Source organism: Anomaloglossus baeobatrachus, chromosome 4 (assembly GCF_048569485.1).
Source record: "Anomaloglossus baeobatrachus isolate aAnoBae1 chromosome 4, aAnoBae1.hap1, whole genome shotgun sequence".
Taxonomy (NCBI): Eukaryota; Metazoa; Chordata; class Amphibia; order Anura; family Aromobatidae; genus Anomaloglossus; species Anomaloglossus baeobatrachus.
In genome coordinates this window covers 483,452,202-483,465,361 of record NC_134356.1, presented here as the reverse complement: position 1 = coordinate 483,465,361, position 13,160 = coordinate 483,452,202, and the positions used below count along the sequence as shown (strand labels likewise).

The following is a 13,160-nucleotide window of genomic DNA, read 5'->3' as shown; positions in this document are numbered from 1 at the left end:
CAGGTTCGGCTCCTCCCGGCGGCCGTTCTACACAGGGGAGGGACACTCCCCACTGCTGGGGCGTCCCTCTTTCCCGGCAGGTCTCTATAGCCCTCCAGTTCCCGCTCTTTTATAGGAACACCCCTAGTCCCGCCCCCTCCATTTCTCAGGCAGAGTTCACTCTGCTCTGGGACATCCTGCATTCTGCATCTCTGCTGAGGTGCTGCGCTCTGGGGGACCGGGCTTCGGGATCTGGAGGGCACACGACACCGCGCTCAGCAGTCTGGTAAGCCACAGCCGGTCTCCGGTTGTGGACCTCTGTATATTCTCCCTGGGGTTCATTCTCTGCAAAGCCCCCACTCCAGCAGCATGTCTCACACAAGGAGCAAGGCTCCAAAGCTTTATTCTGCATGCACTGCATGTAAGCTTCTGCTGCCTGAGCCGAGCATTTATCCACACTGTGATGGTTGCTCTAACTTGGCGGTGTCACAGCCTGGAGTCTCACCCCCAGTGGTCTCTCAGGCTGCTGCTGCACCTGTGATTGAACCCCCGGCCTGGGTAGAGTCCTTTTCTAGGTCCATATCCCAGTCATTTGCTGAGTCCATGGGACTTTTGTCCAGGACTTTGATGAATATGCATCAGCCCCCCTCACAGGGTGCCTCTAATACTCTTGACAGAGGACTCCTATCCTCTGACCTCCGTCCATCAGAGCTCACGGAGGATTCATCATCTGATCCCAGACCCCGTCCTTCTAAGAGAAGGCGCAGGGTTTCCTCCCCCACCCCATCCCACGGCTCTGTCTCAAGAGCTGACTCTCAAGATGAGGAGGATGCTCTCACTGGGGGCTCGGAGGCTATGTATCCCATCAATTTCTCTGAGGGTGACTCAGATCTTAGTGATTTGATTGCTTCTATTAATTCTGTGCTGGATCTCAATCCGCCAGTATCAGAGGAGCAACTCTCTTTGGCAGAAAAACATCAGTTTACCTCGCCTAAGAGAGTAAAGAGTGTGTTCTTTAACCACTCCAGTTTTCAGACCGCTGTGACCAAACCCAGGGCCTGCCCTGACAAACGCTTTCCAAAGCGTGGTTCTGATGACCGGTTTCCATTTCCACCTGAGGTGGTCAAGGAGTGGTCTCACTCCCCAAAGGTAGACCCTTCGGTGTCTAGGCTATCAGCCCGGACCGTTGTGTCGGTGGCTGACGGCACCTCACTTAAGGATTCCACTGACCGTCAGATTGACCTTCTGGCCAAATCTGTGTACGAAGCTGCGGGGGCCGCGTTTTCCCCGACTTTTGCAGCAGTGTGGGCTCTCAAAGCCATCTCTGCTTCTCTAGAGGAGATGCATTCCCTCACCAAGGAATCTATGCCTGAGATGGTTACCTTAACTGCTCAGGCTTCAGCCTTTTCATCTTATGCCATGTCTGCCATGCTAGGGGCTGCTCACCGCACTGCGGTGGCTTCAGCTAATTCTCTTGTTATCCGCAGGATTTTGTGGCTTCGAGAGTGGAAGGCAGATGCTTCGTCCAAGAAGTTTCTTGCTGGGCTCCCTTTTGCTGGTTCACGGCTGTTTGGTGAACAGCTGGATGAAATCATTAAAGAAGCTACTGGCGGGAAGAGTACTTCCATGCCACAAACTAAGACCAGGAAACCCGCCCAGGGTAGGAATCAATCGAGGTTTCGTTCCTTTTGTTCCTCCAACTGGTCATCCTCTAAGCCTTCCGCCTCGTCCGCTAACTCAGCCAAGGATCAGAAATCCAACTGGCGCCCAAAAGCGCGTCCGCAGGAGACCGCAGGAGGTTCTGCCACTAAGGCAGCTTCCTCATGACTCTCGGCCCGCTCCAGCCACGTCCTTAGTCGGTGGCAGGCTCTCCCAGTTTGGCGACGCTTGGTTAAAGCAGGTCTCCGATCAGTGGGTGAGAGACATCATATCTCACGGCTACAGGATAGAATTCTCTTCCAGCCCTCCAAACAGATTTTTTCTCTCAACTCCCCCCTGCTCCAAGGCTGCCGCCTTCTCGCAGACCGTGGCGTCCTTGCAGGCAAACGGAGTGATTGTCCCAGTTCCTGCTCAGAAACTGTTCAGAGGTTTTTACTCAAATCTCTTCCTAGTTCCAAAAAAGGACGGTACCTTCCGGCCCATCCTGGATCTCAAGCTTCTCAACAAGCATGTCCGGGTGCGGCATTTTCGCATGGAGTCTCTGCGATCAGTCATTGCCTCTATGACCCAAGGGGAGTTCCTGGCGTCCATCGACATCAGAGATGCCTATCTACATGTGCCAATCGCAGTGTCACATCAGCGTTGGTTACGTTTTGCGATAGGAGAGGATCATTTCCAATTCGTGGCTCTCCCCTTCGGGTTAGCCACGGCCCCTCGGGTATTCACCAAGGTCATGGCGGCAGTGATTGCGGTCCTGCACCTCCAGGGGTTAGCAGTGCTTCCTTATCTGGACGACCTTCTGGTCAAGGGTCCATCCAGCGCAGACTGTCAGCGGAGTGTTTCGCTCACTCTCGCCACCCTAGCCCAATTCGGGTGGATTGTCAATCTTCCCAAATCCACTCTGACTCCGACCCAGAGTCTCACGTACCTAGGGATGCAGTTCGAGACTTTGCCGGCACTTGTGAAGTTGCCCTTAATCAAACAGCAGTCTCTCCGGCTAGCGGTGCGCTCTCTCCTGAGGCCCCGCCGTTATTCCCTCAGGCGCCTGATGCAGGTGCTGGGTCAAATGGTGGCTTCCATGGAGGCGGTTCCCTTTGCTCAGTTCCATCTGCGGCCTCTGCAGCTGGACATTCTCCGCTGTTGGGACAAGCAGCCTTCCTCCTTATAGAGGTTAGTGGCTCTGTCGCCACGGACCAGGACCTCTCTTCAGTGGTGGCTTCGACCCCCCTCTCCCTGTCCCAAGGGCGCTCCGTCCTGGGTGATTCTCACCACGGATGCCAGCCTATCCGGCTGGGGAGCGGTACATCTCCACCACAGAGCTCAGGGCACTTGGACTCTGTCCGAGTCAGCCCTTTCAATCAATGTGCTGGAAACCAGAGCTGTGCTTCTAGCTCTCCTAGCCTTTCACCACCTGTTGGCGGGCAGGCACATTCGAGTCCAGTCAGACAACGCGACAGCGGTTGCCTACATCAATCACCAAGGCGGGACACGCAGCCGCCTGGCAATGTTGGAGGTCCAACGCATTCTTCAATGGGCGGAGGACTCCAAGTCCACCATATCCGCAGTCCACATCCCTGGCGTAGAAAAGTGGGAGGCAGATTCTCAGCCGTCAATCCGTGGACGGTGGCGAGTGGTCCCTGCACCCGGAAGTGTTTCAGTCAATCTGCCGCAAGTGGGGCACTCCGGACGTGGACCTAATGGCATCCCGTCACAACAACAAGGTTCCAGTTTACGTGGCTCGCTCCCACGATCCTCAGGCCTTCGCCGCGGACGCTCTGGTTCAAGACTGGTCCCAGTTTCGTCTGTCCTACGTGTTTCCCCCTCTAGCTCTCTTGCCCAGAGTCCTGCACAAGATCAGAATGGAGGGCCGTCGAGTCATCCTCATTGCACCGGACTGGCCCAGGCGAGCTTGGTATCCGGACCTGCTCCAACTGTCCGTGGAGATGCCGTGGCATCTTCCGGACCGTCCAGACCTGCTCTCGCAAGGTCCGTTTTTCAGCCCGAATTCTGCGGCACTCAAATTGACGGCGTGGCTCTTGAGTCCTGGATTTTGACGGCTTCTGGTATTCCTCCTGAAGTCATCTCCACTATGACTCGGGCCCGTAAGTCTTCCTCCGTCAAGATCTATCACAGGACTTGGAAAATTTTCCTGTCCTGGTGTCGCTCTTCCGGCCATTCTCCTTGGCCATTTTCGTTGCTGACCCTTCTGTCTTTTTTACAGTCCGGTCTGCAGCTAGGACTGTCCCTCAACTCTCTCAAGGGACAAGTCTCAGCTCTATCAGTGCTGTTCCAGCGGCGTCTGGCCCGGCTGGCTCAGATCCGCACCTTCATGCAAGGTGCGTCTCACATCATTCCGCCTTATTGGCGGCCCTTGGATCCCTGGGACCTTAACTTGGTCCTCACGGTATTGCAGAAACCCCCCTTTGAGCCTCTTAGGGAGGTTTCTTTGTATCGTCTTTCTCAAAAGGTGGCCTTTCTGGTGGCCATAACTTCTCTCAGGAGAGTCTCTGATTCGGCTGCGCTCTCCTCGGAGTCACCTTTTTTGGTTTTTCACCAAGACAAGGTAGTTCTCCGTCCGACCCCGGACTTTCTTCCTAAGGTGGTCTCTCCCTTCCACCTTAACCAGGATATTTCCTTGCCTTCCTTCTGTCCGGCCCCTGTTCATCGCTTTGAGAAAGCGCTGCATACTCTAGATCTGGTGCGAGCTCTCCGGATTTATGTGGCTCGCACCGCTGCGCTTAGGCGGTGCACCTCTCTTTTTTTGTGCTAACCACAGGGCGGCGCAAAGGTCTCTCTGCTTCTAAGCCGACCTTGGCCCGTTGGATTAGATCGACCATTTCGGACGCCTACCAGAGTACTCAGGTGCCTCCCCCGCCGGGGATCAAAGCACACTCGACCAGAGCTGTCGGTGCCTCTTGGGCTTTTAGGCACTAGGCTACGGCTCAACAAGTCTGTCAGGCTGCCACTTGGACTAGCCTGCATACCTTTTCGAAGCACTACCAAGTGCATGCTCATGCTTCGGCAGATGCGAGCTTGGGCAGACGCATCCTTCAGGCGGCTGTCGCCCACTTGTGAAGTTAGGCTCCGCCTACTTCTTAGTTTTTTCTGTTTATTCCCACCCAGGGACAGCTTTGGAACGTCCCATGGTCTGGGTCTATGAAAAACAAAAAACCTCAATTTCAATTAATATTAAACTTTTATTGATATATTTTAAAATTTAGACACCCATTAATAGTGAACACACAAAGGGCGTAGATGATGAAGGGGAGGAGCTAAATATATGGGGTCCCTATAGCACCCTATGGGACCTTGCTCCTACCTACCAACGGAGGGTATGACGCCGTAACTGTTTTGGGCGCCCCCGTTCCACGTCGGCTCACCCTCTAGTTGCCCTAGATAGTTAGTGAATTAAAATAATAATTACACTACGGATGGCCATACAATAGTACTAGAATGTATTAAGTACAAAGTGCTCATGTAATCACACTGTCTGATAGATAACAGCTTCCTATCAGGAAAACCAGGACAAAAAAATCAAAAATTAAGCCCCAATATAGGTAGGCTTCCGCAGAAAAATTAGTCCATAGTACATGATCCGGTACAAATTAGTACATGGTACAACAAAGTGCTCATATAATCACCCTGTGATAGATAACAGCTTCCTATCAGGAAAACCAGGACAAAAAAAAAAAAAAAAAAACACAAATATTAAGCCCCAGTATAGGCAGGCTTCTGCAGAAAAATTTTACACAATCATAATTGCACAGATCTGCACTGCATAAACCGATGCTGATACATGTAATGCAATGCCTGAGGGCAATCATGCACACAGCCATGGATTACTCCTACATTCACATCTGATATGTCCAAGCTTCAAATACATACTGATAGTAAATGCATAATGTGAGCCTTAATGGGGACAGCTGGACCCTTTCTTGTCGGTTTAAAGCACCACTCCAGGTTTTAGGGTTTTTTTTTCGTTTGTTTCTCAGCACTGGAGTGGCGCTTGAAATATAAGCATCCTGTCCCCTGTATTATACTCGCCCTCTGCCAGCGTCATCGTTTTTTGCTGCCGCTCCAGCCCAGTGGTGCCACCATGTTGAGAGCCAGAACGAGGCTCTCATAGACATGTATGAAGTTGTGACCTACGGCGCGCTCCATGCAACACTCAAGTTGCTGGCAGCTCACAAATAGCCAGGGAGCAACACTGGTAAAAGGTGAAGATGGCGGCAGGTGAGTTTAAGACAGGGGACTTGCACTTAAAGGACCACTCCAGCGCGAACATTAAAAAAAATAAAATGCTGGAGTGGTGCTTTAAAAACACATCCAGTGAACATTAATAATCGCAGGATTGGAAGCAGAGAAGGAATGGAGTGTAGGAATATTCTAGGGTTTTATTAGTTTGACATTTCTAGGCTAATACTCAGTTGACCCAAATTCTGGTTGCAAGTGTTTTTCTGTTGGTGAAACACTGACTTTATGGTGGTTACTGTGAAAATCTCAGGTTCCAGTAGAATAATTCTGGTGACTGATTTGTTCAGATCTTGGCTATTTTATGTGTATGTATGAAGGAGAATAACCCGGGTGACATGAGCCTTTGTGTCGTTCCAGTACTTCAGCCAGCTGTGCTCCTGGTTTACATGGTACTGCTCCTCAAGAACACTAACAAACACGATGGAAACCGTACTGGGCACCCTGGCTCTGCATTACTACCCTCTGGAAGGTTCACATACAAAGAACAGGTGAGACATCGTCGGCTGGAAACGCGCTTCTCACCACGCAGCTCACATGCTAAGAACGGCCCTCTTCTTGTTTTATAGCACCAAGTACTTGTTCATCGTGGCCCTGGCATTCCTAGTCCGGCCAACTGCACTGATTCTCTGGGTTCCTTTGCTCTTATATCATTTCTCCAAAGAACAGAAGAAACTAGACTTAATAATTTATCAATGTTTTCCTGTTGGGTAAGTACTAAGGGCACGCTGCGTCATAAAAGCCGCCATGTGGATCAAGGGCCACTAGCATTATGAGAAGACTATCTCAAATACTTTGACTTAAAGGGATGTTACAGTTTCAGCAAATAAGTTTCGTGTGTGTGTGTGTGTGTGTGTGTGTGTGTGTGTGTGTGTGTGTGTGTGTGTGTGTGTGTGTTCACTGCGCTCATTCGGCTGGGGCATGGTCTGCACTGTGGGACTATATTGTAACAAGCCCAGACCAGGATAGACTCTCTCCTACTATTGTAGACTGTTTCTGTGCAGAAAGAGTTATTTTGAAAGGGCTGAAGGTGAAATATAGCAATCTTCTATATATTTTGCAGACTGCTCACCTTTGGGGGATCCATTCTGATTGACTGGGTGTACTTTGGTAAGGTAAGATCAAGCTAGGTACACGTTATTAAAAGGCTGTACAATGTATGTCATACCTTATTCACCGAAATGTCCAACTTTACATTTTTTTTTTTCTCCTCCAATTACTTCCTAAATGCAACATCAAACAACTCTTTAAATATAAAAAAGAGTGAATCAGCTCTTTAAATAGGCTTCATTAAAAATGTTCATATATACAATATCTACCGTATTTTTCGGACTATAAGACGCACCGGACCATAAGACGCACCCTGGTTTTAGAGCAGGAAAATAAAATTTTAAGCAAAAAATGGGAGTCATGACACACTGTTATGGAGCGAGGATCTGCTGCTGACACTGTTATGGGGGTAATGTTTCCAAATTCTCTACTAAGGTACCCCAGCCTGATAATCATCCTCCTGCCTTCTATATACAGTATATGTCCCTCATCCTGCTATATACCCCATCCTGGCATATGGCCCCATCCTGCTACATACGTTAACCCATCTTGCTCATATACCCCCATCTTGCTCATATACCCCCCATCCTGCTATACACCCCCATCCTGCTCATAATATATCCCCATCCTGCTATACGCCTCCATCCTGCTATACGGCCCGCATCCTGTGGCACATAAAAAAAAATAAATGTTCATACTCGCCTTGCCTCACTCCCTGCAGCATCGCTCCTCCTCCTGTCTGTGTCAGCGGCAGCGCCGCTGAGTGGAGCCGTCCCCGGTCCCCTGCACTCCACTCCACTCAGCGGCCGCCACTGGCACAGGAGGACATCGCAGTGCTGCAGGGGACCGGGGACTGCTCCACTCAGCGGCCGCCGGCAACCAGGAGGAGATCGCGGTACTGCAGGGGAACGGTGACAGGTGCATGTACTGATTCACTGCACCCTGTGCTGATGATAATGTGCGGGGGGCAGTAAATACAGCCGCACATGATCACTCCAGGCTGTAGTTGCCAGGGGTGATCATGCGGGCCGGCTGTTTATCCCTCGCCCATCATCCCGCCCACCTGTCAGCGCCTGCTTCAGCGCTGAGAGAAGGGTGGGAGGATGGGCGTGCATATTAAATGAGCGGGTCAATGTGGTCACGGCAGGTACTACTGCAGCCTGCTCGTGCCCCCGATGACCCGCTTCACCACAGCACCCTCATTCCCGGCCCTATATTCAGACCATAAGACACACCCCCACTTTCCCCCAACATTTGGGGGGGAAAAAGTGCGTCTTATGGTCCGAAAAATACGGTAAGTGATCTTCAATTAAAGGGTTTTCCCAAGAACAAATGTTATTTTAATCAATAGATCATAGAATAATAATTTCCCCAATTGGACGAGCTTAAGAAAAAAACGTTCCTGTGCTGAGATAATCTTATATACGTGTCCCTGCTATGTGCTGTGTAATGGCCGTGTCTGAGCCTACAAGGACATGGTCTGATCATACCACGTCTCCTGGGTCAGGGAGGAAGGAAAGTATACAGACAGTACAGCATGGTATTGCAAATTATTCTCTGAGGTAAAACATTTTTCTTTAAAAGAAAAAAAAAAAAAAAAAAACGGAAATGTTTTACCTCACAAAAAGAATCTGCTGTGATTCCGTGCTATGGTGTGTATATACTTTTTTTTTTTTTTTTTTTTTTTTTCTTGCGTCCTGGAAATGTCCCTGTAAGGTCAGACACTGCCATTACACAGCACATAGCAGGACATGTATATAAGATTCTCAGCACGGGGAAATAAATATCACTATAATATCAATATAAATTATTATTCCAAGATCCATTGATTAATATGAACTTTGTTCTTGGGAAAACAGATCAGTCAGAGCTTATCGGTTCCATTGGTTCTCTGCTCTCACTTTCCATTCTCTCAATGTTAGAATGCATTCACTGCACGGACCAGCTGTGAGTCTCTCGACCAAACTCAAGAGCCTCACATACAGTATGAATACGTCCCTGTAAAACTGATAGGGAAGGCTTTTTTTTTTTTTTTTTAAATACCTTTTTCAGCCAATTCTGCCTTTCCTCTAAGCGGCGCTATCACAGTCCGCTCATCCCCACGAAGTGACCCCCGGGCTCCACGATCTGTGATCCGGTGATGTCAGGTCAACTTCCAGCTCATCTAAGCCCAGCAAATCGTGCGCTCTCCTTATATGCAGAGCGCCGCAAGCAGGAGAGATGCTGGGCTGTGAGGAGCAATGAAACTCGACCCACAGCCCAGTCACTCAGGAAGACTGGAGCCGGCCTCGGTGATGTAAGGTCAACTGGAAGTTGACGTGACCTCACCAGATCTCAGAGGTCACAGAGCCCGGGGGTCACACAATGGGGGTGAGCGAACTGTGATAGCGCCACTCAGAGGCAGAATTGGTTCTTAATTTTCTTTTTTTTTTTTTTTTGTCTGGACAATCGAAACACAGAACACACATGAAAATGATGAGGCCTTAGAGATAGCTGCAAAGAGGGGTTAGGTGTTTGCACACAGATTTCTACTATTTGAAGAGAGGAGTAAGTATGTACAGTCTTGGGGAGGGCAATGAAAACATGCTATAGGTGGAAAGCGCATGAAGAGGAAGAAATAAGTAAAGTTCCGTAACTTGATATGAGCTAATAAAAACTACTCACAACTCCCATCCAGCCTATATTACTGGAAGAGACACTGATCGAAGGGAAAAATGTAACACTTGGCCTACATTTAGTTTTAAAAAAATGAATAAAATAGTTTTTAAATTAACATTTAAAAAGTAATTTCCCCTCCCCTTTCCCTTGTCAAAAGTAGACTGTCTTTACTATAGGGGCCCTGGTACGCTAATAGCTTGTAAAAGTTGCTTTTTCAATTATTGAATTAAATTACTTAGTAATATTTTCCAAGATCTGATGTTTTAATAAAGTTAATGGGAAAAAAAGCTTCTTTAACATAGTGGATGTATTACCCATCATATTAGGATTAACAGTCTGCTAGGCCTGCACCGTGCATGACCCTACCGGCACTGTACTGTATGGCGTTCTGACCATTCACCAAGCACATCTCTAGTTAATCGGTCAGATGTCTGTGTCGAGAAGTAACAATTATTGGCTGACTTCCCAATGTAAATTGTGGCTTTCTTTGTCGCTCCATTGGGAGACCCAGACAATTGGGTGTATAGCTTCTGCCTCCGGAGGCCACACAAAGTATTACACTTAAAAGTGTAAAGCCCCTCCCCTTCTGCCTATACACCCTCCCGTGCATCACGGGCCCATCAGTTTTATGCTTTGTGTTGAAGGAGGCATATATTCACGCAAGCTCCACATTTTAGTCAGCAGCAGCTGCTGATTGTATCGGATGGAAGAAAAGAGGGCCCCCCACGGGGCCCCCGGCATGCTCCCTTCTCACCCCACTAAGTCGGCGGTGCTGTTAAGGTTGAGGTACCCATTGCGGGTACAAAGGCTGGAGCCACATGCCGTTTTCCTTCCCCATCCCTTAGAGGCTCTGGGAGAAGTGGGATCCTAACCGGTCACCTTTCACTGGGACCGGGCTCCCTCCGCAGCCCCTGGGGGAATCTGACGGACAGGAGACTGGGTATCATCAGGGACAGGCCCTGCATCTAAAAGGTACTGTGTCCCTTTGGGGACGGTGCATGGAGCGCCTGTGTTACAGACGCTGCAGCGGCTGCTGTTTTTCTGTGACGACCGGGACTACTGCGCCGACCGCGCCTGTTCGTCGGCCACGTTATTAAATTTAGTCCCCGGCTTCTGCGGCCTAGTACCATAACTCCCGCCCCCGGGCCTGCCAGTCAGGGGTAAGGGCGGGACGGTCGACTGGACGTCGGCAGTGAGGGCTGGAGCATACTTAGGTGTTCTCCTCCCCCCTCACTGAGCACTGTGGGGCACCAGATTCCCGCACTTTATTAGTCACCGCCCACGGCTCCCTCCTCCCCTGAGAACTCTGGCAGCCATTGTTACAATCACTTCTGCCGGTGGAGGATTTCAGAACGAGCTCTGCAGCTCTGGGAGGCCCAGGCGGGGAATCTGGTTGACACACAACCGCTTTGGACGGTCAGTAAGCCACACCGGTTACCAGGTGCTGGCCCCCCTAGGGTGCCGAAGTGTGTGTATGTACATATTATATATATATGTGATATATATGTGATATATATGTTATATATAATATATATATATAATATATATGTGATATATCACATATATATATATATATATATATATATATATATATATATATATATATATATATATATGTGAGCAAGGATGGTTGACCTTAGGGAGATCAACATCCACCACTGCGGAGACACCATCACGTGTTTCTCAACGCAGTGATTCTAGAGCAATGCCCCCTGGGAAATATTCAAAGCAAGAAGGCCTGCGGAGACACCATCACATGTTTCTCAACGCTGGCAGGAAACTAGCCAGGTCTTTCACCGGGAAGGAACAACCACGGGAAGGGCAGTCTCCAGTCAAGGAGACCACCTATGCCAAACATGGTATCCATCCACAGACAGCCGTTTCGGGGTATTTGCCCCTCATCAGTGTGGAGTAGGAATCTGGCTAGTGGGACATTGCCTAGTAAAAGACTATGTGAGCAAGGATGGTTGACCTTAGGGAGATCAACATCCACCACTGCGGAGACACCATCACGTGTTTCTCAACGCAGTGATTCTAGAGCAATGCCCCCTGGGAAATATTCAAAGCAAGAAGGCCTGCGGAGACACCATCACATGTTTCTCAACGCTGGCAGGAAACTAGCCAGGTCTTTCACCGGGAAGGAACAACCACGGGAAGGGCAGTCTCCAGTCAAGGAGACCACCTATGCCAAACATGGTATCCATCCACAGACAGCCGTTTCGGGGTATTTGCCCCTCATCAGTGTGGAGTAGGAATCTGGCTAGTGGGACATTGCCTAGTAAAAGACTATGTGAGCAAGGATGGTTGACCTTAGGGAGATCAACATCCACCACTGCGGAGACACCATCACGTGTTTCTCAACGCAGTGATTCTAGAGCAATGCCCCCTGGGAAATATTCAAAGCAAGAAGGCCTGCGGAGACACCATCACATGTTTCTCAACGCTGGCAGGAAACTAGCCAGGTCTTTCACCGGGAAGGAACAACCACGGGAAGGGCAGTCTCCAGTCAAGGAGACCACCTATGCCAAACATGGTATCCATCCACAGACAGCCGTTTCGGGGTATTTGCCCCTCATCAGTGTGGAGTAGGAATCTGGCTAGTGGGACATTGCCTAGTAAAAGACTATGTGAGCAAGGATGGTTGACCTTAGGGAGATCAACATCCACCACTGCGGAGACACCATCACGTGTTTCTCAACGCAGTGATTCTAGAGCAATGCCCCCTGGGAAATATTCAAAGCAAGAAGGCCTGCGGAGACACCATCACATGTTTCTCAACGCTGGCAGGAAACTAGCCAGGTCTTTCACCGGGAAGGAACAACCACGGGAAGGGCAGTCTCCAGTCAAGGAGACCACCTATGCCAAACATGGTATCCATCCACAGACAGCCGTTTCGGGGTATTTGCCCCTCATCAGTGTGGAGTAGGAATCTGGCTAGTGGGACATTGCCTAGTAAAAGACTATGTGAGCAAGGATGGTTGACCTTACCTTACCCCGAAACGGCTGTCTGTGGATGGATACCATGTTTGGCATAGGTGGTCTCCTTGACTGGAGACTGCCCTTCCCGTGGTTGTTCCTTCCCGGTGAAAGACCTGGCTAGTTTCCTGCCAGCGTTGAGAAACATGTGATGGTGTCTCCGCAGGCCTTCTTGCTTTGTATATATATATGTGATATATCACATATATATATATATATATATATATATATATATATATATATATATATATATATATATATATATATATATATATATATATATATATATATATATATATATATATATATATATATATATATATATATATATATATATATATATATATATATATATATATATATATAAATATATACGGTATATCACATATATATACGGTATATCACATATATATATATATATATATATATATATATATATATATATATATATATCACATATATATCACATTATATATATATATATCACGTGTACATTTTCTCTGTTCGGCCGCATTATTTTGCTTTTGGCTATATACCCTCACTGATCACTCTCAGAGGAGACAACAGCATGTCGTCCGCAAAGAGCA

The 13,160-nt window shown here is 48.7% G+C and overlaps 1 protein-coding gene across 2 annotated transcripts in view; it reads left to right on the top strand.

Moving 5' to 3' along the window:
- PIGB (phosphatidylinositol glycan anchor biosynthesis class B) overlaps window positions 1-13,160 on the top strand; it is a 56,820-nt gene that overhangs the window by 22,289 nt on the left and 21,371 nt on the right. For both annotated transcript variants that reach the window (XM_075345756.1, XM_075345758.1), the window contains 3 exons: window positions 6,250-6,380; window positions 6,459-6,599; window positions 6,953-7,004. In XM_075345756.1, the coding sequence (XP_075201871.1) occupies window positions 6,250-6,380; window positions 6,459-6,599; window positions 6,953-7,004 (324 nt within the window). The remainder of the gene's footprint in view (window positions 1-6,249; window positions 6,381-6,458; window positions 6,600-6,952; window positions 7,005-13,160) is intronic.